At 42.0% G+C, this 25,303-nt stretch overlaps 1 protein-coding gene across 1 annotated transcript in view; it reads left to right on the top strand.

Moving 5' to 3' along the window:
• Positions 1-25,303, top strand: part of cita (citron rho-interacting serine/threonine kinase a) — a 225,547-nt gene that overhangs the window by 174,827 nt on the left and 25,417 nt on the right. Inside the window, exons 37-45 of the mRNA XM_041203457.1 lie at positions 5,603-5,772; positions 7,719-7,799; positions 10,982-11,117; positions 11,360-11,499; positions 13,389-13,481; positions 13,895-14,003; positions 16,284-16,412; positions 16,962-17,042; positions 19,032-19,110. Of these exons, the coding sequence (XP_041059391.1) occupies positions 5,603-5,772; positions 7,719-7,799; positions 10,982-11,117; positions 11,360-11,499; positions 13,389-13,481; positions 13,895-14,003; positions 16,284-16,412; positions 16,962-17,042; positions 19,032-19,110 (1,018 nt within the window). The remainder of the gene's footprint in view (positions 1-5,602; positions 5,773-7,718; positions 7,800-10,981; positions 11,118-11,359; positions 11,500-13,388; positions 13,482-13,894; positions 14,004-16,283; positions 16,413-16,961; positions 17,043-19,031; positions 19,111-25,303) is intronic.

The following is a 25,303-nucleotide window of genomic DNA, read 5'->3' as shown; positions in this document are numbered from 1 at the left end:
TCAGAGTGGGGGAAATGTAAAAGGGTGCCAACTTGTTGGAGGGCAAGGTCACACACCAGCTCTGCTGCAAAGGAGTCAGGTGAGGACTTTAATAACTTGGGCTACAGAAGAACATTGATAATTGAACATAACCAAAAGCTTGGTACATTAGAAAACCTGTGCACAATGTCAAGGAGCATGGAGAAGTCCAGCACCAACTTTGCTTTGTGCAGAGCTTCAAGCATACTCTTTCCATCATGAAATGGGTGGTAATCTCCATCTACATGGTTGTGGAACTCGTCATGATGCAACATCTGATGGCTAATGTTAGAGCTCCCATTGTAGTACAAACAGCTTCCATCAAAGAACTGAGTTCTCTACTCAAATCTCTGATAGCTGCTTTGCAAGCTCAGACCCTTCATTATGGTTCTGGATAACTCTGTTCAAAGGGCCTTCCAGGACATCACATTAGCTCATGTGTGAGGGACTAAGACCTCACACTGTATATTTTTATAAAATATGTATAGATATCCTTATGGCTATTTCTAAAATTTTAAAAAAAAACTGAACAAAGATCTTTAAAATGGCTGAATCTATGCCTGTCTGTGACCCCTGAACAAAAGGAGCTGCCTGGCAGGATCGGGGAAATTCTCAAATTGCTAACTCTGGGGAGCCACTAATGACCTCCTGTGGGCTGCGCACACCAAATTCAAAGAGAGCTATACAAAGACCATCTGCATTTCATAACCCAGGCTGGCTAACAGTAGTCCCCTTGTCTGCTAAGACAAAGGGCCCTACAACTTCCCTTTCAATTCTTAATGATTGAGACATTTAACAACCTTGGGGACCCAGACAAGGGATACACATCTTTTGTCATGGACAATGTGGAGAGGCAGGAGTCATGTGACGTGGGCCCCTGGCTTGTGGAACCAGTGATATTGCCATACTGAACTGTAAAGCTCAGTTTGCTGTTTACCAGCTAACTGGCAGCCTCACAGAAAAGGAGCTCTGACCCAGGTTGGATACCTGGCCCCATCAACCTTGCCTCTGCTGGAAGTTCTGTGCCATCACCCACAAGACTGATTCATCTCTGCATGCCTACCTTGTTGTGTGGTCAACACCACTGGAAAAGTGAATTATACAGCATCGCTTTTCAGTCCACTGACCTCAGTGAAGGAATACCTCATTGGACTTTGATTCTGGGCTTTGAAACCCACGTGGACCAATAGTTATTTTCTCTGTGGTCTCTGTACTGTAAATCTTTTTCTCTATTCCTCTCTTTGTCTGAATGTGGGGGCGACATTGCGACCCTCCTCCCGCGTTTGAATGTGTGCAAATAAACTAACCCTTTGATTTCATCCTATTACGAGTTTGCTGTGGGGTAATATTAGAAAATTTGATTATACAAAAACTGAGAGGTTGAGGAAATACATCACCACTTATAAAGAGATAAACAAATCAAAACACCTTTCTGTTTACAGACGGGTGGTGAGAAGAGAAATTGCTGTTTAAATTAACCCCCCTCCTGTCCATAACACATGAATCTATTCTTCAGCAGATTGATCGGATTGCTGTAGCATTGCCTCAGGAGAGTGGCAGTGACTCCATGGGTGGAATTTTATGGCTCTGTCGCAGTAGGGGTGGGGCCATAAAATGCAGCGAGCCATTCAAAAGTCCATTGACTTCGGTGGGACCGTAAAATCCCACCAGCATAAAATTCTTCCCCATGGTTCTCGTGTTGGTGGCATTACTGCTCACACCCCTGCTACTCCATCAGTGCCGTTGATGTTGCCTATTAGCTACCCAGCCTAGATTGCTGCAGTCTGAAGCCAGGCCCTTTTAGGCCCAGAGATGTTCAAGGTTGACCTCCAGGGCAATCTACAGTCTCCTCTATTGAAGGTCATTAGCCTTCTACGACCTATGCTGCAGCCACTGGGGAAGCATCCCTTTGAAGCATAAGGATCGGCAAAGGCACATGGAAGATACGAAGGGAATGCTTGTTACTATGTGTGGTTAGTTTACATTTGTATGCATTATGTAAGATTGAATTTATAAAATTGGAATGGGACATTTCCTAGTAGAGGATGATGTGATGGTTAATGATTGAAACATAGAAACTAGGAGCAGGAGTAGGCCATTTGGCCCTTCGAGCCTGCTCCGCCTTTCATTATGATCATGGCTGAAAGTCCAACTCAATAGCCTGCTCCCACTTTCTCCCTGAATTGAGAAAAGGAAAGGAGTGTGCAATAGTTGGTAAATGTTGAGGTTACTGGTATTGCTCATGAGTTATTTGATCTCATAGAGCTGAAGCAGAAAGGGGTGGGTCTATATTGTAGCCATCTTTCCTTTTCTTCTTCTTTCACTTTGTGTGACAATTCCTCTTCCTTATACTGTTGCTCCTCAGCTTCTCAACTGATAGATGGTGGAAAGGGCTCATCAAGAGCGGTCCTTGCAGTGATAATATTGCTTGATGGTGTAGCCTGTAATGTTCCTTATGGCAACAACTCCCTCATTGTAGGCCTGCTGTGCATGTATGTGTGCATAGATTCTAAACTGGAGTCATGAATCATGTCATGAGTGGATAAACCTTATTACCCAATACCTAGGCTTTGAATTGTCATAGTGGGTCAAATACAGGTAGCACAGAAGACTGTTGCAGAATAAAGGAATTATAACTGCTGCCAGGATAACAAGCATTGATTTGCCTTTGCTCACAGACCAGCTACACATCGAGGGAGTGGAATCCTTTTCAGTTCATAAAAATGATAGTGTTTAGATGAGATTTACCCAGGGCAATCAATATATATGCAATCAATGATACCCTACATCATGGGGCTGGTACAATCCACACACACCTTTGTGCTTGACAGCCTGCTTGTGCCTGGCATAATGATATATAAAACAGCCTCCATGACTTACATACAATTCTTCAGTAGCAGCCTTAAAGAAATCAGTTCGACAAATATTAAGAGCCAAGATCACTTGGACAGCCACAGGCAATGTAGCCATTGCTCTGCTTTGAGGTTGCAGTTGTGTAGTGGAGATGTCTCATGCATTGATCCTCGCTGAAGTTGAGTTAAGAAGGTTGCTCCCTAAAGACCCTTAGCACATATGGCCTCCTGCTGAGGGCCCTTCTCCCCATCCCCCCTCTTCTAGCAGCTTGTCCTGTTCTGCAAGACCTCTTTTCAAACCCCAATCATCCTCAATTCCCAGAGGAAACCCTACCAGGCCAATCACATCTGGAAGCAACTTGTTTCAGCACAAAATTTTACATGAGCAGCAAAGTATTTCAGCACCATCCAGAACACACCTTGTAGACTATTCAAATTTTAGCCACGTACAGGTAAGCTCCAAAACCGAATGCAATTGCACTAGCAGCCAGAAGAAATGATCCAGAATTCAAATCTGCAAATAATTCATGATCCCTTTAATAGTGCTAGTGGGGGGTCCTTCATTCCATTTAACATTGTGTTCAGCTGTGGGAGATTGAGAGAGGAGGTTGGCTAGAGTAAGCAGTTGGAAAATGTCAGCGCTGGCAGCATACCGGCTTGGTCACTGATTGGTGTCATGGTCTGCCTGCTCTGCATGCTACTGGCAGTGATTAGGTGCACACATGCAAAGCCCTTTACCAAGATAGTGTCCTATGCACTTCCTGTCTGGTGTGCTCCCAGCACATCCCCAGAGGGCCCATAAAATGGTTGGAAAAAGCTGGGGTGGCGTGTCCTTTGCCTTCCTGTAACTGTGGCATTTTACCAGTGGTGGGGAAAGTGGAGGATGGGCCTCCTGCTCAGAGGCCAGTTGAAGCCACATAAGTGGCCAAGTAAGGGCCCTGCTGGCACTGACATTTTACCAGTGGCATGTGGGCCCTCTGTTGCAAGAGGAGTCCATCTGGCAACCTCTCAGCAGGCTCAGGGTGAGGGCGCCCTCCTAATCGGGCACTCTGTGGCCCCCTTCCCCGTGGCAACCCCCCACCCCCACCCCACCAGGGGCATGCCTGACTGAGTCCAGTGACCGCAGACCCACTTGCCAGTTGTGAGGACAGTCTTGCTGTGGCCACTGCTCCCAGTGGCACTGCTGGGCTGCTGGTCCTCTGGCGGGCAGCTCTTGGGGGCAGGCTCTGCTCCATTAAAGGGATGGGAGCCCCAATGGCAACTAAATAGATGCTGGACAACCAGAAGGTGTGGCCGAAGGACTCATAAACTGCCTTGGCAGGTTGCCACTGACTTTCGGGCCCATCGTTGGGACCCTGGACATGCTGACTAAACACTGCCCATTGTGCCTAAGCTATGAAGAAGATGTAGGTTTCTCTGTGTGTACGAATCAAGATTTTAATATTGGCAAAATTAAGTTGCTTTCTGAAAAAAAGAAATGATTTATGCAATGAAATACCTAAGCTGATGCTCTAATTTCTAAATAGAGTTTTCAGAGTTATTAGGTAATATCCTGTACCATTACTGTCTAATGAGAAGAAAATTATCTGGAAATATTGCAATTCATTTGTTTAATCAACAGGCTTGGGGAACACTCAGGTGAATTTATAGAGCATCAATAAAGCCTGTACTTGGAACAATCTTCTTACATTTACCAAATATTATTTGAATTGATGTTTTGTTTTGTTCAAAGGTTTTGTAGATCTGTTTTGAATACAGGTTATATCGAACTTCAGAGATACAACCTCCTCTGAATTGGTTCATAGAAAATGCTGATGGAAAAGCATGCGTGTCAGCTGTGACTCAGCTGGCAGTACTCTGAGTCTGAAGGTTGTGGTTTCAAGTCCCCTCCAGGACTTGAGCACAAAAATCAAGACAGACTCTTGCAGCTGCCCATTCAAGTGGAAATAAAAGACCCCATGATACTATTTCGAAGAAGTGTAGTGGTGTTATCACTCATGTCCTTCAATCAACATTACAAAAACAAATTATCTGGCCATTATTATATGGCTGTTTGTGGGAGCTTGCCATACGCAAATTAGCTGCAAGGTTTCTGACATTTCAACTAATGAATTACGTTGGAAGTGTAGTCACTGTTGTAGAGCACTTTGGGGAGGTTCTGTGGTCATGAAAGGCACTATATAAATGTAATTCTTTCTTTAATTACTTGGTTTGTAGAGTCACCGTTGTTCTTCAAATAGAAGCGCTGCCTGCATATAATGCACACTCAACTGCCCCCTCTCTTCCTCTTCAAAATTAATTTGTATAATTTAGCTGCCAGTACTCGTCTGTTAAATCAACTGATGACCAAGAGAGAAAATAATAACATGCAATGCCATGAAATGGTATCAAAAATATCTTGAAAGGGTATCAGCCTTGCAACGCTTCCCAGTTGCTTGTTCCAAGTGATATGTGGAGGATATTTCCACTTTAAAGATGAAGGTCACTCTGCAAGATAGGAAATGTAACTCATCTACCTCCTTAGGTGAATGGTCTAAAAGGGCAACTCAAAGTTGGTGCTAAGTATATGATGCCACGTCCCATAAATGCTTTAAAATGACAGTGTCCCAAAAATGAAAGTGTTCTCATGAATTTTCCCAGTAATGGCTCAGTTGTATTCTAAAGTATTTAACTTTGATACTGTTGTTTTCTACAGTTCTTTCTCTCATATGTTCAGCTTTCTCCTATTGTAGATGTGCCTTATATACTGAAGTTGGAGTCTCAGCCACACACAACCTGCTGGCCTGGTCAGACACTCTACATGCTAGCTCCAAGCTTCCCAGATAAACAACGTTGGGTCAATGTGTTAGAATCTGTTGTGGCCTGTGGAAGAAGGTCGTGTGAAAAAGCGGAGACAGCTGCTGTAAGTATTCAGTAGATAGATAGTATTTGTTCATGTTTAATTCATTACAAGTTGGCTTTGCTTTTATGTTTATTATGATCCAGTGATTTGACTTGTTTGCCATTGGTTGTTCATGTACCTAACTAAGCATGTTTTGTAACTCTGGAATGACCCCTGTGTCGCTATATAATAGGCTGAAATGGCCCAGAGAGAAGAAGATCTTGCCCAGTTGGTGAAGGTAAAATGTTTGCACAGTTGATTGTGCCTGTCCTGCTTGCTGCTGCAGAGCCTATTGCACAGTTCGGACTCATATTTTTGAGGCTCATTAACCAAGTCAGTGTTAATTCACTGTTGCAAATCCTAAGCTTCCTACTTTGCAGGCATTTCTGAAATTCATCTCTTGTTGAAACTGCCTCTTGTATGACTTGTTTATCACTAATTATTGTTGCTTTCAAGGAAACACACAGACTGTGTACCCACACAAAATTGTGAGAACGTAGTATATGTGAAACTCTTCAGGCTGTACTCAACCACATACATGCTTTACACACCTGAAGGAAGGTATTCAGCTTTCCAGGAAACCATGCAGTGTACACATCTGGCTATCCACGCATGGTTCTTCTGAAGTAAGGAGGCTATCAAAATAGTCTTTCCAAATCAAAATCATGAGGGGTCAGGACAGAGTAGATAGGGAGAAACTGTTCCCGCACATAAATGGACCGAGAACCAGAGGGCACAGTTTTAAAGTGTTTTGCAAAAGAAGCAAATGTGAGGTGAGAAAAAACTTTTTCACACAGTGAGTAGTTAGCGTTTGGAATGCACTGCCTGGAAGTGTGGGGGAGGCAGGTTCAACTGAGGCATTCAAGAGGGCGTTGGATGATTATTTAAATAGAAATAACGTGCAAGGTTACAGTTGAAAACGCAGGAGATTGGCATTAAGTTAAAAGCTCAGAGAGCTGGTGCAGACACAATGGGCCAAATGGCCTCCACTGTAAAATTTCTGTAATTCTGTGAACTTTTACTTTCTATGAACCGTGCTTTAGAGGAGATAAGGCAGTGGGAGAAATCGGTCAGTTTTGCATGCATAAATTTGTTCCATTCACATTTGTTTATGGAATGTTTAGGTAACCCATATCCAAAGAAGCAGTGGTAAAACTGCAAACCATGAGACCCAGCAGAAAGCATAAGGTTGTCCAGCCAGAACCAAAAGGAATCCTGGGCTCATGGCGAAGGACGGGGAGTGTCTCTGTCTCTGCTGGTGGAGGGTGAAACGCAGACCCATGCTCCAATTCATCCTTCTATTTTGTAGTGACCTGAAATTCAGTTTCCTATCTCCCCACAGAGATGATGTTGTTTTAGGCTATAAGCTTACAAGTACTCATTGCCACATTGAATCACTTAAACTTTACAGTCAGAAGTAAGCTGATATGCTTTATACTTTTTTTGAAGTAGTTCAGCATTAACGGTTGAATCCCATTAAAATCAGGGAATTTTACAACGTAGAAGAATGTTACTTTGTTCATTGCCTCTTTGAAAGAGCTTCAGAGTTTCTAATCTGGTGCTTTTACATTTGTTGTAATACTTGTTTCTGAAGGCAGTGCTAACATTGCTTGATGCCATCTAATGCAAAATAACCTCCATCCTCTGGATTCTCTTGTTGTTGCTCTGCCCCATTTCCTTGTATCTGAACTGTCTGAGTGTCTAAATGCAAGAGTGATTGATTTGGGAAGAAGACAATCCTTGCCTCTAATTATAAATTGTGTTTGTAGATCTGTATGATGTTTATGTGCTTAAGAATAGCCTGTGACTTCTGTGTCTTATATTCTTTGTTCCTCTCCCCCCTCCCTCTCTCATTGTATCTTACAATCCAGTATTTTTCCCCAATGAATTGCACAAATTCTGTAAATATGGGGACATAAGTATGTGTGTTTGTTTGCCCACACTCACGTTACTTTTAATTCCTGCAGAAGTTACTGGGAAATTCATTGCTGAAATTGGAGGGAGATGACCGTTTGGATATAAACTGCACTCTGCCACTCACTGAGCAGGTATGTCGGGAAGTAGTTTAAATAGACTCTTCCTGTGGTGGTTACATGGTCCGCTTTCTATGTCTGGACAAGGAGGTGGTTGGAAATACAGGCAGGACTTTTATATCAGAAGATGGTGTTAAACAGAAACCTGAGATGTCTCTCCTCCACAAAAATCTGGTTTGATAAATATCCTAGGATGATTTTATTTTGCGATGAGGTGGGGAAGAAGCAGGCTTGGCACTATGATTATAGAGGCAATGGAGGCGAAGAATGCAACAAGACAGTGGCTGCCATAATAGATCGTTATGAATGGCTCTCTCTCCTCGGGTACTATTCCTCTTTGCTTCAAGTCTGTCGTCATCATCCCTTTCCTCAAAAAAAAGTTTGCCCCTCCTGTCCTTACAAACTACTGCCCCTTCTCCAATCTTCCTTTTCTCTCCAGAGTCATTGAATGTGTTGGTGTCTCCCAAATCAGTCTCCATCTTTCTCAAAACTTCAGGTTTGAATCCTTCAAATCAGGTTCCTATAATACCAAAACGGCAGAAGTCACAAATGACACCTTATGTGACCGTGACAATGGTAAACTATCTCTCCTCATCCTTTGTGACCTATCTACAGCCTTACACATAGCTGATCCCAGAATTCAGATCTAACATCTCTCCACTGCCTGCTCCTTGGTGAGATTGTGCTTGCCAGGTTCCATTCTTATCTTTCCAGTCAGAACCAGAGAATCACCCACATTGACTTTCCTGATCCTGCAGTTGCCTCCAGTGACATCCAAGGATCTATCCTTGACTCCTTTCAATTTTTCATTTTATTTTCATGGCACCCCTTGACAACGGCATCTTATCAACAACAGATTATCAGTTTTCACATGTATGCTGACAACAGCCAGCTATCTCTCACCTCCTCTCCTGAAGTCTCCATTGTTTCTAACTGTCAGACTGCTTGTTCAGCATCCAGTGTCAGAAAAACAGAAATTTCCTCCAACTAAATATTGGGAAGACAAAAGTCATTGACTTCATTGCCTGTCATAAACTCTGCTCCTTGGCAACTATCTGAGGCTGAATCAACTGTTCACAACCTATCTGTTATATTTGACCCCAGGTGAGCTTCCTATCACATATCTGCAGCATCACTAAGTTTGCCTTTTTCTACCTCAACATCACTGATTTGCCTCACCTTACTTGCTGCTGAAACCCTCATCCATGCTTTAAAAGAAAGAAAAAGAAATACGTGCATTTATATTGCACTCTTTACAACCACCGGATATCTCAAGGCCAATGAAGTGCTTTTGAAGTATAGACACTACTGTAATATAGAAAATGCAGTAGCCAAGTTGCACAGCAATGTGCTAATGGTCACATAATCTTCTACTTTTTTTTGTGATAAAGATGGACCAGGGCACCGAGGGTAACTCCCCTGCTCTTCTTCGAAATAGTACCATGAGCTATTTTACATCACCCAAGCAGGCAGATGGGACCTCAGTTTAACATCTCATCCGAAAGATGGCACCTCCAGCAGTACATCACTCCTTCACTACTGCACTGGAGTGTCAGGTTTGATTTTTGTGCTCAAGCCCTGGAGTGGGACTTGAACCTGAGACTTTGTGACTCAGAGGCAAAAGTACTGCCAACTAAGCCACAGCTGGCACTATTACTTTGTTACCTCCAGATTCCAGACCACAAATGGCTGGCCTCCTTGAGGTCATTGAAAGCTCTGCAGTCTGTGTCCTAACTCTCATCGTGCCCTACTTACCCCTCTCCCCTGTGCATGCTGACCTATGTTGGCTCCAGATTAAGCAATGCCTTAATTTAAAATTCTTGTCCTTTTTTTCTAATCCCTCCATAGCCTCACCCCTCCATATCTCTGCAATCCCCTCCCCATTGAGCTCTCTGTAATCCAGATCAGTCATGGCTCAGTTGGTAGCACTCCCTCCTCAGAGCCGGAAGATTATGGCCAGGATTTTGCCCTCGTTGGGTGGGCTCAGCGGGGGCGGGTGGGAGCGGTCAGGAAGCCAACAGCCGCCTGCGATCGGGGCACAGAGCTGCCTCAGGGAGATGAGGAGTTTAAGAATTAAAAATAAACAATCTTAAATTGTTAAAAAAAACATGTCCCCTCATGTGACTCTGTCATGAGCACATGAGCAGGGACATGTTATTGATGAAATGTTTAAATTTTTATTTAATTTTTAATAGATGTTGGAAACCTCATCCCGCCCATGGATGAGGTTTCCTAAAAAGTGCAAAGGCTGCCGTAAGGTTGGACAGGCAGCGAAAAATTTAATTCAATTGGGACTTTAATGGCCTTAATAGGCCTGTTAATTGTCGGAGGGCACGTGCGGGAGTCCACATGATGTCGTTGCGCATCATTTTAAACTCATTCAGGTTGGGCATGTGCCCGCCCGACAGGCTAAAAATTCTGGCCTATGGGTTCAAATCCCACTTCAAGATTTAAGCAGAAAAATTAAAGTTGATACTGAGTGCAATGCTGTACTGTCAGAGTTGCTGTGTTCCAGATGAGACATTAAACCAAGATCCCATACACCTCTCAGTGGACGTAGAAGATCACATGGCATTGTATTGAAGAAATAGTAGTGAAGTTATCCCCAGTGTCCTGCCAATATTTGTCCCTCAGTTAACATTATAAAACAGATTGCCTGGTCATTATCACTTTGTCGTTTGTGGGAGCTGGCTGTGTGCAAATCAACTGCCACATTTCCTATATTACAACAGTGATTACACTTCAGAAAAAGTACGATATTGACTGTAAAGCACTTTGAGATGTCCTGCGTTTGTGAAAGAAGCTATATAACTGCAAGTTTTTCTTTTCTGAGCTCATTCTGGCCTCTTGAGCATCCCCCATTTTAAGCGCTCCACCAGTGCCAGCCATACCAAGCTTTTGGTCATTTGGCCTAATATCTCCTTACCTGGCCCTGTGTCACATTTTGTTTGTAAGCACTTTGAGGTATATTATTACATTAATAATATAAAATGCTATATAAAATCAAATTATTATTGTATATCTGTTGGTTGCGACTATGAGCATAAATTTCTGTTGGGAGTGGAAGAAAGCAGATTAGGTTTGGGATACATTCTTATCAAATATATAACTATAATTGGTACCTAATTACAATAAGTTACTGGAGCATATATTTACAATATCTTTATCTGAGAGGAGATGATTTTGTGTATCTACAGATTGTGCTGGTTGGGACAGAGGAAGGTCTATATTCATTAAATGTTGTGAAGAACTCACTGGTTCACATCCCTGGTGTGGGGTCAGTGTTCCAGCTTCACGTCCTAAAGGAGCTTGACCGACTCGTCATGATTGCAGGTTATTGTGAATTTGTTTCAATATGTTAACTAGCAATAAAACAGCTCAGGAATAACTTCAGAAATTAGCTATTGTGCCAAATGACTAAAAACCCTAGTTATACTGAATAAGTTTTGTCTTTTGAGATGTTTTTAATTTTATTGACTAGACTTGCATTGTATTGTTTTTGTGAAATCCCTCATTATGTACCTCACTTGCAACAGAGACATTCTAACAGCTTATTTCAATTGTCTGTTTGACAGGAGAGGAGCGGACCCTGTGTCTGGTGGAAGTTAAGAAGGTGAAACAGTCATTAGCTCAGTCCCACCTGCCAGGCCAGCCAGAGCTGGTACCTACAGTCTTTGACAGCTTGAAAGGATGCCACTTGTTTGCAGCAGGGAAAGTGAGCATCATTGCAACTCTTAATCAGTTTTATTTCTAAATATCTGTTTTAACCTTGATATAGTGTTGTACAGTTATGCTTGAGATTCAGTTATCCCAGTCAGGGTTTTCAGTCATAATGTATGAGTCAATACATGGGTGGTTGCAAGATTTAACCGACTGCCAAAATAAGGATGTGCGCCTCAGCTGTTTTCTGTATGGCAATAAGGCATTTACCTGAATATTTAAAATGTGTGTGTTAAATATTCATTGTGGGAAAGAATTTTTTTTTTAGGAAAGGAATTGTTTCAGCCTTAGTAAGGATCTGGACTACATTATTGACAAGTGCAAAGGATCCTCCTTATATACTCTCTCAGCAACATGGCTTAGCTCAAACCTCACAAGCCCAAACTACCAAGTCAAATTCTCTTACACCAGCCAATCCTGAGGCATCTCTCAGACTGAATCGCCTCTACATTAAACTCCACCACCAGACAAGGGAGGGAACTTTAAAAAATTAAAATGGGAACGCAGCCCCATTCTGCATATGTGGCCAATGCAACATTTAGAACAATGAGTACTGGGGCAGGACACTTTATTACCATATTTAAACTAGGCGCTCTCAGTGCAATTGGGAATCTGATTTAAATTTAACAGTTGCCATGTGGTTTTCTCAGTGTTTGGAAAAACCCAGAAGTTAAAGGGAGGCAGGAGCTGCCGGCTCAAATAAATTTGTGGCTTTTACAGAACTCCTTGTGGGCAAGGATAACAATAGTGTTTCTGCCAGCATCTCAAGGAAGCCTTCAGCCTTCCCTCTGCTAATCACAACAACATTCTCATCCTTGCCACGGTTGGTAATCTCTCCCCATCAAGCCCCAGTTACCTGATACTGTCTGCAGGAATCCCTGGTAATGGCCTCTTGCAACTGGTTTTCCTGCTCAACAGGTAGCTGCCTGTCAGTTTGGCTGACCAAATGGGAAAAAGATTATAGTGAGATCTTACCATTAAATCTGAGAGGACCCCTGGATTTCCAGCCTTGCTGGGTTTTTCTCTCTCACTCCCTTACCCTTCTTGCTTCCCTCTAATTGCCTGGCTCAATGTCTGCCAATTTTATGTTATAAGGATTGGGTTGAGACTATCACAGCTTCATTTCCCAAAGACCTTTTCTAAGAAAGAAAGATGTGTTGGGTGGTGGTGGGAAACATATACTATAATTTTATCAGACTGTACTATATTTGAACCCATGTCCCAGAGCTGAGCTGAACTGTACTAGCAGGCTCCCTTGTTATCTGTTATTTCCATTAATGTCAGAATACCCAGGTTGATGATTAAAATATGAACTGAGACTATTAACCAAAAAAATTCCAACACTATCCTGTTTGTCTTTACTTAATTTAACTCTGAATCTGCTCTGCTCAGGTTACACCTTGATTGTAGAGAAGACCAAATTGTTTGGCACCTCCAGCTTGCCTTATGATTGCTCCTTTGGGAAACTGAACATCAGTGCAGTCAGATTTCCATATGTGATGAGATGTTACCACTCCACTTAAATACTGGAGTTAGTCCTGGCACAACTTTCAGAAATTGAGGCTTTTTTTCTCAATGCATTTATCTAGGTCTTCCAAGCTGGTTTAAACTTTCTAAAGAATTCTGTGTAGTGAACATCCCATCAGCTTCTGGTTTGGACTTCTCCAATCAAGTTTCCACCCTTGCCATAGTACTGAAATGGCACTTACCAAAGTCACAAATGACATCCATGTGATTGTGACAAGGGTATTGCTGGGGAATTAGATGTGCATTTTAGCGATTAAGTCACTTTTCTTCAGCTCGACAAGTGCCACTTGTCTTTTTGCTTTTATCTTAGCCACATCATGTTATCTTGACACAGTAGAAATTGTGTGCTTTTTGCAGATTGAGGCTGGACCGTGTATCTGTGCAGCAATGCCAAACAAAGTGTGCATCCTGCGTTATAATGACGGGCTTGACAACTTCGCCATCCGCAAAGTGAGTGTGTTCATGCAGTGCATAAAAGAACCCGTTAAGGCACAGAATGAAACTGCTCCAAAGATTACACACTGCTACTGCATGCTATTCTTTGTTATTCTCCATGTGCCGACTGTTATCAACCTGTCATACATTGTTAAAATATTAGAATTGGCCCCTGTACCACACCTTTGAGAACCAGTACATTTGATAAATGAGAAAAAATACATTTTTTTTGGCTTTTCATCACAATGAAGCGAGTCACCAAGTATCATTCTCCTTTTATAAAAACAAAATACTGCGGATGCTGGAAACCTGAAATAAAAACAGAGAATGTTGGAAAAATTTAGCAGGCCAGGCAGCATCTGTGGAGAGAGAAACAGAGTTAACTTTTCGAGTCCTTATGACTCCTCTTCTCCTTTCGTTCTCTGCAGGAGATTGAAACATCTGAGCCCTGCAGCTGTATCCAGTTCACTGGTTACAGCATCATCATTGGAACCAACAGGTTCTATGAGATCGAGATGAAGCACTATACGCTGGAGGGTAAGAACTGTATCTGTACAACAGAAGCATTGACAACTGCAAAGTAGTTTTGCCTGTACAACATCTGACCTGGGAGTGCTTGATGTTGACAATGAACACTGAATGTGGTAGAGTTCCTTTTCTTCTATTATTGATCTCCTTCCCTTTGAACACAGATTATTGGTGAAAATATTATCTAAATCTATTTTTCTGCCTCTCCTGCTGCAACTACTGTTTGTTTCTGGGGTATAGCACTCAAGCACCAACAACCCTCCAATAACTCACTCCCAAGTGGCTGTTTGTCATATGTGAGCATAAGCAGTGCCTACTGGGAGATTATTTAGCATTGTGGAGCATCATAGTCAAAGCTATCCCCGAGCCAACATTGCAATCAGTAGGAGTCCTAACTAGTCTTTATTTCCCTCCTTTTCTTTGCCTGGAAATGCTGAGGTCAAATGTACGGCTCCCACAGCCGAGATCAAGAAACTAAAACAGGCAGGGGAACCTTCCTTGCCAAAACGATTCGGCGCTGCATCAACCATCATATTGATCCACAGCGCCAACTGCAGAGCCTCAAAGTCTAAGATGTTACTTAAAAGTAGCTTTTATTATTCTAATGTGCCTGATTCATTGCATTTAAACAGCTGTTTGAAAAAGAAGAATATTGCAGGGTATGAGGAGTGAGTAGAGTGGGATTAGACTAGGTGAAAAACACCAATTTGATAAACTGTATGACTCTGTGTTGTATTATTCTCCATGTTCAAATATTTGAAATTATTTTATAAAAACCTCCCTGGCAGAGTTGGACAGCATTTAAATGTATACTGGGGAATGATTAATCATAGCAAGCAGTCAGATGCTCTACCTTCATTGATAAATTTCTGTTTGCTAAAAAACCTTGGGCTGAATCTTCGGCTCGGCGAGCGGGGGCAGGGCCTGCTCGCCGAGGCGTAAAATGAGGCGGGGGTGACGGGGTGTGCATCCCGACGTCACCGCGTGTCATTTAGATTTTCAGTTCGGTGGGCGCGCAGCTGACTTGGCTGTGCGCCCACCAAACTGTCAAAGGCCATTAATTAACTAATTAAACCAATTGAAAAAGCTGCCCATCCAACCTTAAGGTTGGCGCGCCGGTGAAGAGCCCAGGCGGCCTTCGCATTTTTCATGGAACCTCATCCACGGGCGGGATGAGGTTTCATGAAGGGTTTACAAATTAAATAAATTCTTTCATTGAAGTTCATTGACATGACCCAGTTCATGAGGGGACATGTCTTAAATATTTTTTTCTTAAGTCTTAATTTTGTAAAATTTTAATAATCGCCCTGAGGCACCTCTGTACCTCAGGGAGATTTCTGCGCTCTTTCGTGCACTTGTGTGAAAGCACACACTCCTGGCTCAGGGATACCCCCCTCCCCTCCTGAAGAAGGCACCCCTCCAATCCAGTAACTACCGCATAGGCCAGTTGAAGAGAAGTTACAATCCCCGATCACACAGCGACCACAGCGACTCAGGCTTCCTTTAACCGGTTTTATTCAAGCATATGCAAGGGAGCCACAATCATTCCTAAGAATGAAGATCCAGTTCCCAGACTGATTACGTTTCATTACTTTTGTACTTTTTCTTATCATAATACATTTGAGTACATCCAATCGGTAACCGACACACAGGTCCCATGTTAACACTACCCTATTGAGTACATAAACATGTGATTTTGCTAACCAATTATTCTAAAGGTATACATAATTATATTATCCAATCAAAATTAAAACACGTATGCAAAGGCCTTGGTTCTCACAACTCAAGACTGTTTGTGTTTCATCAAAGCCCCCTCTTTGTCCATTGTATGTCTTCCCATATCTCAGCTAAAACCATCTGCCCCTTTCATATGTGAGAGGGGAGTACACCTAATCTAACTTAAGTCCTTTCTTGTGTCTCTAGTCTGACTCTCAAGGCTGTGCTATGTTCATCTGGTAATCGTCGACTCTTAATATGCTTAGCAGCCATGTCTGCCTGGAGATTTTAAGTGTTCTTCAGTAAATTCTTAGTCTTCTCTTTTAGCATTTTTAATTTCCCCCTAACACCGCCTGCATAGGGAGTGCACAGCGCTTCTGGGTGCACGTCATGCTGGACGGGCCTTAATTGGCCCGTGCGTGTAAAATGGTGGCGCAGATCCGATCGGGTCCAAGTCTGCACAGCACCCCCTAACAGGGGGAAAATTCTACCCCTAGCCTTTATTGCCCTGATGAATCTGGCTATAATTCCTGATCATTGAGAGCTGTAAGTTTGCCTCTTTTCTCCCTGCAGAATTTCTAGATAAGAATGACATGAGTCTGGCCTCTGCTATTTTTGCTGCTTCGAGCTACAGTTTTCCAATTGCCATTGCTCAGGTGAATACCAGTGGGCAAAAGGACGAGTTTCTGCTCTGTTTCCATGGTAAGTAATAAACACCTATAATGTGCCCTTTACCTTTTGGGAAGATACCTGACTTCAACAGTTTATATCCTAGAAAAGGGATGGAGTTTAATACATGTTGATGTGTCTGCAACTGATTTCCCTTTTATGAATAGTCTTTCTCATCCCAGCTAAATTCAAAGCAAGTAGGCAAGAGAAAAATTCTCGAGAAAAGCTTAAGCAAAACCATGGGCATAGATCACTGGAAAATAAGCATTTCTTTTGTGCTATGGTAGCTTTCTGTGTCAGATCTACACTTTAAGTATCAGTAGTTTATGTTGTCCCTTTTGTGCTGAGTTTTAATACTAATACTACCTTCCAAGATATCAGCTTACTAAGAATTGCATCTCCCAAGTATTTTATGTTAGGTAACAGTATAGATGGATATTATCATGGCTCCTTGAACCATGCTCTGATGTTCAATGGAAGTTTCTTGTAATATGCACCCTGCCACCAGCATTTAATAGGACTTTTGAGCAATTTCACCACTTACAACTCATTGTTTATTCAATCTCCTCGAACCCACAATAGAATTCGGAGTCATTGTTGATTCATACGGAAGGCGTAGTCGCACTGATGACTTGAAGTGGAGACGTTTGCCCTTGGCATTTGGTAAGTGTGTGTTCACGGGCCTTTCTGAATTTGTACACCGAGTTTCTGAGAGCAAAATTCTGAAACCGGTATAGTTCAAGGGTTAGGATGACTTAAACAATAAATGATTTGGACTTGGAAATTGTGAATATATTTTCAAAATTTGCAGATGGCACCAAATTGGGGGACGTTGCAGATAGTGAGGAAGACTGCATTCAAATTCAAGAAGATATTAATAAACTTTCAGAATAGACATATAATTGCTTATGAATTTCAGTGCAGATAAGCACGATGTATTACATTTTGGTAGGAAGAATAAGAAAGCCACATACTGCTTAAGCGTCTCAATAGGATAGAGAAGCAAAGGGATCTAGGGATGCAGATAAACAGCCAATTAAAAATAAAGGTTCATAAAACATAAAACCATTAAAACAATCAGACCAAGCACTGAGGTTCATTTCCAGAGCGATAGTATTGAAAAGCAGAGATTTATGTGAAACTTGTATTGAAACTTGTTTAGACACATTTTGTGTACTGAATGCAGTTCTGGTCTCCGTAGTATACAAAGGGTATAGAAGTACTAGAGAAAGTGAATAAAAGATTTTCAAGTATGTTACTAGAGCTATGAGGTTACAATGATCAGGAAAGGCCAAACAGCATGGGACTCTTTTCTCTAGAAAAGAGCAGGCAAAAAGTGACCGGATAGCAATCGTTAAAATCTGAAAGAGTTTGTGAGGGTAGACATAGAGAAGAAGTTTCCACTTCTAGGGGAGACCAAAAGTTGGGACCATACATACAAGAAACTCATTAATAAATTTATTAGGGATTCAGGATAAACTTCTTTACTCAAAAAGTGGTAAGAATGTGGAACTCACGACAATAAGGAATAGTTGATAGATACATTTAAGATAAGCACATAAAGTATAAGATGACAGAGTTAGATGAAGCGGTATGGGACAACAGTCACACAAATTCAGGTCCAGCCAGGCCTAATGGCCTGTTTCCGTGTTGTATACTATAGAGCCCTGATAATTCCAGGGAGCGACCAGGGACCTGTGTCAGCAGCCAGGAATGTGGAGGTCTTAAAAAACTAAACAGCAGGAGTTTATTAGAATTATTTACTTGCTTTCCTCCTACAATTGGCCAGATTAAGAGGCTGGCTGGTTGCTGAATAGAAAAGCCTGCAATTCAAGGCAGCACCTGTGAACAGTCCCCAGAAAATTAGGAATTCTGGTGGGGGAAGTTGGCTTGGAACCCAGCAGCAAGAAGAGAGATCAGATGTTAGAGAGAGAGATTGGATTTTCGGGATTGAGGGTGAGAAATCTTGTAGGTTTCCTTGAGGGGCTGGGAGGAAGGACTCCTGCTCCTCTTGGCCCACAAGCAGTGCTGAACAACCACTTACCTACTGCATTTGGTAGCTCTGGTCTTCCCTTTTGATTACCCAGTTTCCAGAACTTTGGGAAAACTAGCCAACAGTCATTAAATTTAAATGGCTGCCAAAATCTGACGACTGCAGCCTCTTTAACATATTAAAATCACTAACCTATTGTTCCAGAGTGGATTATTTGACTAATCCTAATCTGTTGAGATTAAAACTGGAAGTAGGCATGTTGTGGCAGGTTAGGTTAACCCTTCTCCACCTGTCTTGGGGCAGATTAAAATTTCCTCCTCAGTAGCTATGATACTTTATTACCTCAAGACTGTTATGTTTACTATGTTATGTAACTATTAGTTTTACTAGCATTCAGTAGGAATTGTAAATACTAATGCATTGACCCCATTTTTTTTATCCTGTTAGCATTTAAGACAATTGGCTGTAAACATGCACATAGTTTGATATTCACAGCAGAAATGAGTCAGGTTATTGTTGATCCAAGATTTCACATGGCAATACATAGCAAGTGATTTCTGGACAGTAACCTTTAATCACTTTTCCACAAGTTTTCTATAAATGAACCAACTGGACAGTTCAGCTTCTAATCCATTGTGCTCTATGTGTGATCATTTCAGTTTATAGAGAACCGTACCTCTTTGTAACTCATGTCAACTCCGTGGAAGTTATTGAGATTCAGGGCCGCAATTCAGTTGGGTAAGTCCTGAATCAAATTGTTTGCAGTCAGTGTTGAGAAATCCATATAAAATAACGTTTTTGAATTAGTTCATAATACACAGCTTAACTGTCAGCATGCTTTCAACAGGCTGAAGGATGCTGGGTTAGGTAGCAACCGTATATTCCAGCCAGAGAGCATGATGAGACACTGTTTGACCTGATTATTAAACACTGTCTGAGCCTTTGCTAAATATTTCTATACTAACAAATTCTGACCACGGTTGACTAACTCACCCTCCATTAATACTTTTACTATATCTGTGAGAAGTTTCATCATTTAGGTAAGAACCTAATTCTCCCAGACAGGATCTTAGATTTTCATTAATTCAAGTATTAAGTTACCAGGGATGGTAACTCGGTGGGCCAGTCACCAGATTTATAGCATGGTGTTGTTTTGGCACAGCCGATGGTATGTGCTGAGTTGTTCAGATCCCAAAGGAAAATTTGAAACAACTGCCACAACTTGTTTTGCAATTTGTATAAATTTTGAGATGCATGCCTCGAATCCAGTAGTAATAAGACCACAAAATCTTAGTGCTTACAAAACTAGATTAAACATTTATTGGTAAGAGAAATTATTTTAAACACATACATAGATCTACAAATTAGTACTATGGTAACTTCTAAATCCCCGACTTAATCTGACTCCCAGTTACACTTGTGTTAAGGCAACAGTAAAATACATAGATTTTAAAAGACCCAGGCAAAGAGCAAGTCGAATTCAAAGTGAGTTTTCTTAACATCAGTCCTTTGAAGACAGCAGCTTTAGGCACAGATGCTGAAGGCTTTTCACGCTTGTTAGATCTCAAAATGCCTACCCTTACACATAATCTTCACTCCTTTATACATATTTTTCCTTTTGAATACAAATTCCCATTGTTTCACTTTGGACTTTATCTTCCTGATAATAAAAACCTCTCAAAGCATTAAGTTTTGTCGGTAATCTTTGAGGAAAATAAACACACTGTTTCTAAACTTCACCTGGCTGGGTGACACATTTCACCCCTCCTTTGAAAACGATCTAGTCTGGTTTATTTAAAAATGGAAATGTTCTTTTATCTTACATTCTAAACTTTACCATGTTTACATCAAAGCCTTGAGACAAGCTGCCTTTAATCCAATTAAGTCTCTCTCTCTCTCTCTCTCACTCACACACACACACACATATATATATATATATATAGACACATCCCACTATTGCTCTATTTTACAGTAAATTCCAACAACATTATGAAAATTATTATATCTTCCTGACTGTATTTCTGTCTGTATTTCTAAGGCACATACACCTTTTTGATAATGATAGGTTACAAAATGTAGTTTTTCAGTGGATGTTGATTTAGTCTTCTGACCAGCACCACAAAAGCACCTACTTCCATTGAATATAAAGGTATCGTTCTTGGATGGCGCGCTTCCCTAAGAAGACCAAACATAATCTATACCAGCGAAAATAAGTTATCCATCTCTAGAACACAAGGTCTTCTTTATCTCCTGTCCTATTTTCTACCACACCCTCCCCACCAACCCTCCCCCACAAAAAAAAATTTGCAGTGACATTGAGCTGACTCTACTTTCAATAGACCCTTTGAAAACACATCCAAGAAGATCTACTTGGGGAGGGGAGAACATTAGCTGAAAGCATTTACAGCACAACATGGTGGTATGGTGTTCATCCTGGAGAACATCAGAACAGGAGTAGGCCATGTAGCACTTCGAGCATGTTCTGCCATTTGGTGAGATCATGGCCGATCTGACCTCACACCATATACCTGCCTTTGCCCTATATCCCTTCCTGTCTTTGGTTAGCAAAAATCTATCAATCTTAGTTTTAAAATTAACAATTGATCTAGCATCAGTTGCTGTTTGCAGAAGAGAGTCTGAACTTCTATCACCCCTTGTGTATAGAAGTGATTCCTAATTTCATTCCTGAAAGGTCAGGCGCTAATTTTTAGACTATGTCTATATATTGTTTCCTTTCATATCTTGAAAACTTTGATAAAATTATCCCTTTGCCTTCTGAAATCAACCCTAGCTTGTGTAATCTTTCCATGTAATTTGTCCTTTAGGGAAGGAAATCTACAGTCCTTACCTGGTCTGGCCTACATGTGACTCTAGACCCAGAGCAATGTGGTTGACTCTTAAATGTCCTCTGAATAAGGGCAGTTAGGGATAGGCAATAAATGCTGTCCTAGCCAGCAATGTCCATGTCCCATGAATGAAAAAAAACACTTGAAGGCCAGGTGTCGTTCCGATAATATCTATGTTACACCCTTTCCTCCTTAATGTGCGGTGCCAGGAACTGCTCATAATACTGCAGGGGCAGGATTTTATGTTCCGCAGGTGGGCGTGCACCCAACTTGATCAGGCGTAAAATAGTGAGCGATGATGTCGAGCAAGCGTCCCGACGTCATTGCGCACTCGTGCAATATTTCGGTTGGTGGGCACGCATGAGAGTCGGCAGCATGCCTACCCACAATTAAAAGACCTATTAAGGCCATTAATCCATTATTAAAAGCTATTTTTCGCTGCCTGTCCAACCTTACGGTTTGTATTTTTGGATTTTTTAGCAAACCTCATCCACCAGCGGGATGAGGTCTCTTTAAAAAAAAACACAAATAACTAAATAAATAAATTTGCTCAGTATTTTTATTCTGTTTATGCTATTGTGGCTGAGTCCTATGTCAGGACATGGTTTTCACATTTTCAAAATCTTTATTGTTGATTTTAAAATTCTTCAGCTCCCTACCTTGAGAGAGCTTTCAATGCACCCACACATGTTCAGACTTTTGTGCTCGCACTCCTCCCACCCCCACCCCGGCAGCGCTGAGCTTCTCAGCGTGCCTTTCACGCTGACTGGCCGTTAATTGGTCAGCCAGCGTGAAGTCGTGGCTGGGGGCCAATTGCAGGCGGCGGTCCATTTCCCGGACCCACCCGCCAGGCCCCCCCGATGACCCTTAAAATCCTGCCCCAGGTGTGGCCTAACCAGTACTTTGTATAGCTGAAGCATAACTCTTCTAACCCCTTGTTTTCTGACCTCAGGATTTAAAGACCATTCCATTTTTTCTTTTTGATTAGTTTTGTAATTTTTCATCACATCTAGTGATTTGTACCTGGACCCCAAGCCTCCTCGGACCTCCACCGTTTTTAGCTTTTCACCATTAGAAAGTACTCTGTTCTGTCTTTTCTAGGTCCAAAATGGATAACCACAGTTTTGTCCATTCGCTTTTATCAATATCGCTTTGTAATTTTATTCTTCCATCTACACTATTTACAGTAACACCGGACTTTGTGTCATTAGCTAATTTGGATATATGGTTTTCTATTCTATCCCCTGTAAGTTAATAAAAACAGTGAATAACTGAGACCTTGCAGGATACCATTAGTCACATTCTGATAATTAGAGTTCCTGCCTATTATCCTTCCTCTCTGTCTCTTGCCGTTAAGTCAATTTCCTAACCAGGTCAATAATTTGTCTTTAATGCCATGAGTTCCAACTTTAGCTAATAGTCTATTATGACCTACTTTATCAAATGCTTCTGGAAGTTCATATAAATGACATCCATAGACATTCCCCTGTCTTATTACTTCAGGCACCTCTTCAAAAATTCAATCTGATTCGTCAGGCATAACCCACTGTTTACATACCATGCTGGCTTTCTCTGATCAGCTGAAAAATTTCAAGGTGTTAAGTCATCCTATCATTAATTATAAACTCCAGCAATTTCTTGACAACAGATGTTAGGCTAACTGGCATATAATTTCCTGATTTATCTCTCAACTTTCCTAAATAATGGAATGGCATGTGCAATTTTCCACTCTAAAGGAACGATTCCCAGATTGAGAGAATTTTGCAGATGTCCTAACATTAATCTTTCAAAGTTCTCATTTACTTCCTTTAAAACTCTGGGATGGAAACCATCTGGTCCTGGGGATTTGTCACTCTTTCGTGCCATTATTTTCTTCATTACTGTTACTTTGTTTATATTAATTTAGATGAGTCTCTGACCCTGATTCAGTACTAGTTTCCTTGGGATGTCTAGCATGCTGACCCATTCTTTTACTGATGCAGATAAATTATTCAGTATGTCTGCCATTTACTTCTTTTCATTGACAATATCACTATTATATCAGTTTTTAAGGTGCCCACATTACTCCTGGCTAATGCAACTTCCTAATATAGTTGTGAAAAAATTAGTGCTGATTTTGACATCCCTTGCAAGTTTATTTTCATACTATGAATTTCTGATTTTCTAAAACAAAGTATGATCAGACAGGGTCAACATGGTTTTACGAGAGGGAACTCATGTCTGACAAACTTATTAGAGCTTTTTTGAAGATGTAACTGGATGAACTAAGATAAAGGGAAGCCAAAGGAATTCAATAAGGTACCACACAGAGGGTTAATAGGCAAGAAAAGGGCTAATGGAGTTGGGGGTAATATATTGGAATAAATGGAGGATTGGTTAACAAACAGGAAACAGAGAGTAAAACTAAGGGTATTTTCAAGTTGGCAAACTGTAATTAGTGAAGCGCAGCAAGGATAAGTGGAGGGCCCTCAGCTTTTACAATCTGCGTTAATGTCTTAGGCAAAGAGACTGAAAGCTATGTATCCAACTTTGCTGACAATACAAAGCTAGTTGGAAATGTAAGCTGTGCAGAGTACACAAAAGGCTGGATTTTCCTGGGCTTTGGGACCAAAAGAGGATCCTCAGTCCACACTCACCAGTGGCGAGACCAGTTCAGCAAACTTGGCCACCTCCAAGCTCACTGTCCAATTAAAGAAGATGGATGGGCTCCTGATACTGCAGGCCCAATCAGAGGGCTTGCAGCTCTGGAGCTCCATTAGCAGAGGTGGGCCCTGCTGAAGCAGGTTGGGGATCACAAGGGTGCCTCAACGTGGAGACACCCTCTGAAGAATTGAACATTCAACAAAATAAAATGTGGCCACAGTTGCCAGGTCATCATTGTGGAGTGGGAACCCCTCCAAAGGATGGCTTGTAGCTGTGACCCTCACAGCCCAGTGAATCAGCGTTGGGCTGCTTTGCAATACGCACTTCGAGCACCTCCAGATGGCGTGTAAAGACTGCCCTCAATTGGTATCTACAAACAGGAGTTCTTGCCTACTCTTCCTTTGCTGTTAGTCCCAACATGGCTAGATCCCCTCCCTCCTTCTCCAATATCCTTTTGAGCAAATTCAAGATGTTCTTCAGCTTCTCTCCAAGTAGGAAACATACCATGTCGGACTCTCAACCCTGCTGAGAAAGTGTACTATCTATCTAATTGTTGAATCCTCTACAAGTACTATATTACCATCCTCCTCCTACTTCTCCTCATGACCTCCTCCTGCTCCTCAGTGCCATGTCCATATATTGGCTGTCCCTTTGATGATCTTTATCCTTATCCTCACAAGTAACAAGTACATCTTGGATAGTATCAGTATCTGCGGTTCTTCATTCACTATCTTATCTTGGTTGCCCTTAATCTGTGTACCCCATGTGTCACACCAACCCCATTCTGCAACTGTACCTCTCCACAAGGTGTGACCGATGTAGAACAAACTCCCAGACACTGCCCCCCCCTTGCTTATGTGTCTCCAGCTTGCAATCCAGATCTGTGACTGAGACAGAGGGCGGAATCGTCCGTGCCCCCAGCATCGGGCGCGTTCGGTGGCATCAGCAGTCAATATGGCGAGAAGGCTGAAAATCAACTTCACAACGTGGTGAAACCAGTTTGCGATTGTCTGCTCCTCGCCATCGGACGTCAGGAGCCTCATCGTAATACATCAGCATATTATAAGGCCAGCCCGCCGGACTCATTCACCCTCCCACTGGATTGTCCACCCATGATGGCGGGAAAGCATGCCAGCGTTGAACACGTCTTGTCAAGTGTAACATGCAGAAGTCGGGACTTGCCCGCCAGGGCCTTGCTCACATCGTGGACACCCAAGGAGCAGAAGATGCTGGAGCCCGACAGCAACGACACACTGAGGAACATCAATGGTGTGCTGGGCGGATTCTCATGGATGTGGCTTTGCTGCAAAGCAGCTCACGGAAGTTGGATAGTCATCGTTGACACTCACAACGGATTATGGTCAAGGGGTTGGGAGAGGAAGGTCTAGGATCAGCTGGGAGAGAAAGAGGTGTCGGGGGGTGAGGTTGGGAGTGGGAAAAGG

The sequence above is a fragment of the Carcharodon carcharias genome, chromosome 13 (assembly GCF_017639515.1).
Source record: "Carcharodon carcharias isolate sCarCar2 chromosome 13, sCarCar2.pri, whole genome shotgun sequence".
Taxonomy (NCBI): Eukaryota; Metazoa; Chordata; class Chondrichthyes; order Lamniformes; family Lamnidae; genus Carcharodon; species Carcharodon carcharias.
Note: the sequence above shows the minus strand (reverse complement) of the source record. Positions and strands in the feature narration are given on the sequence as shown.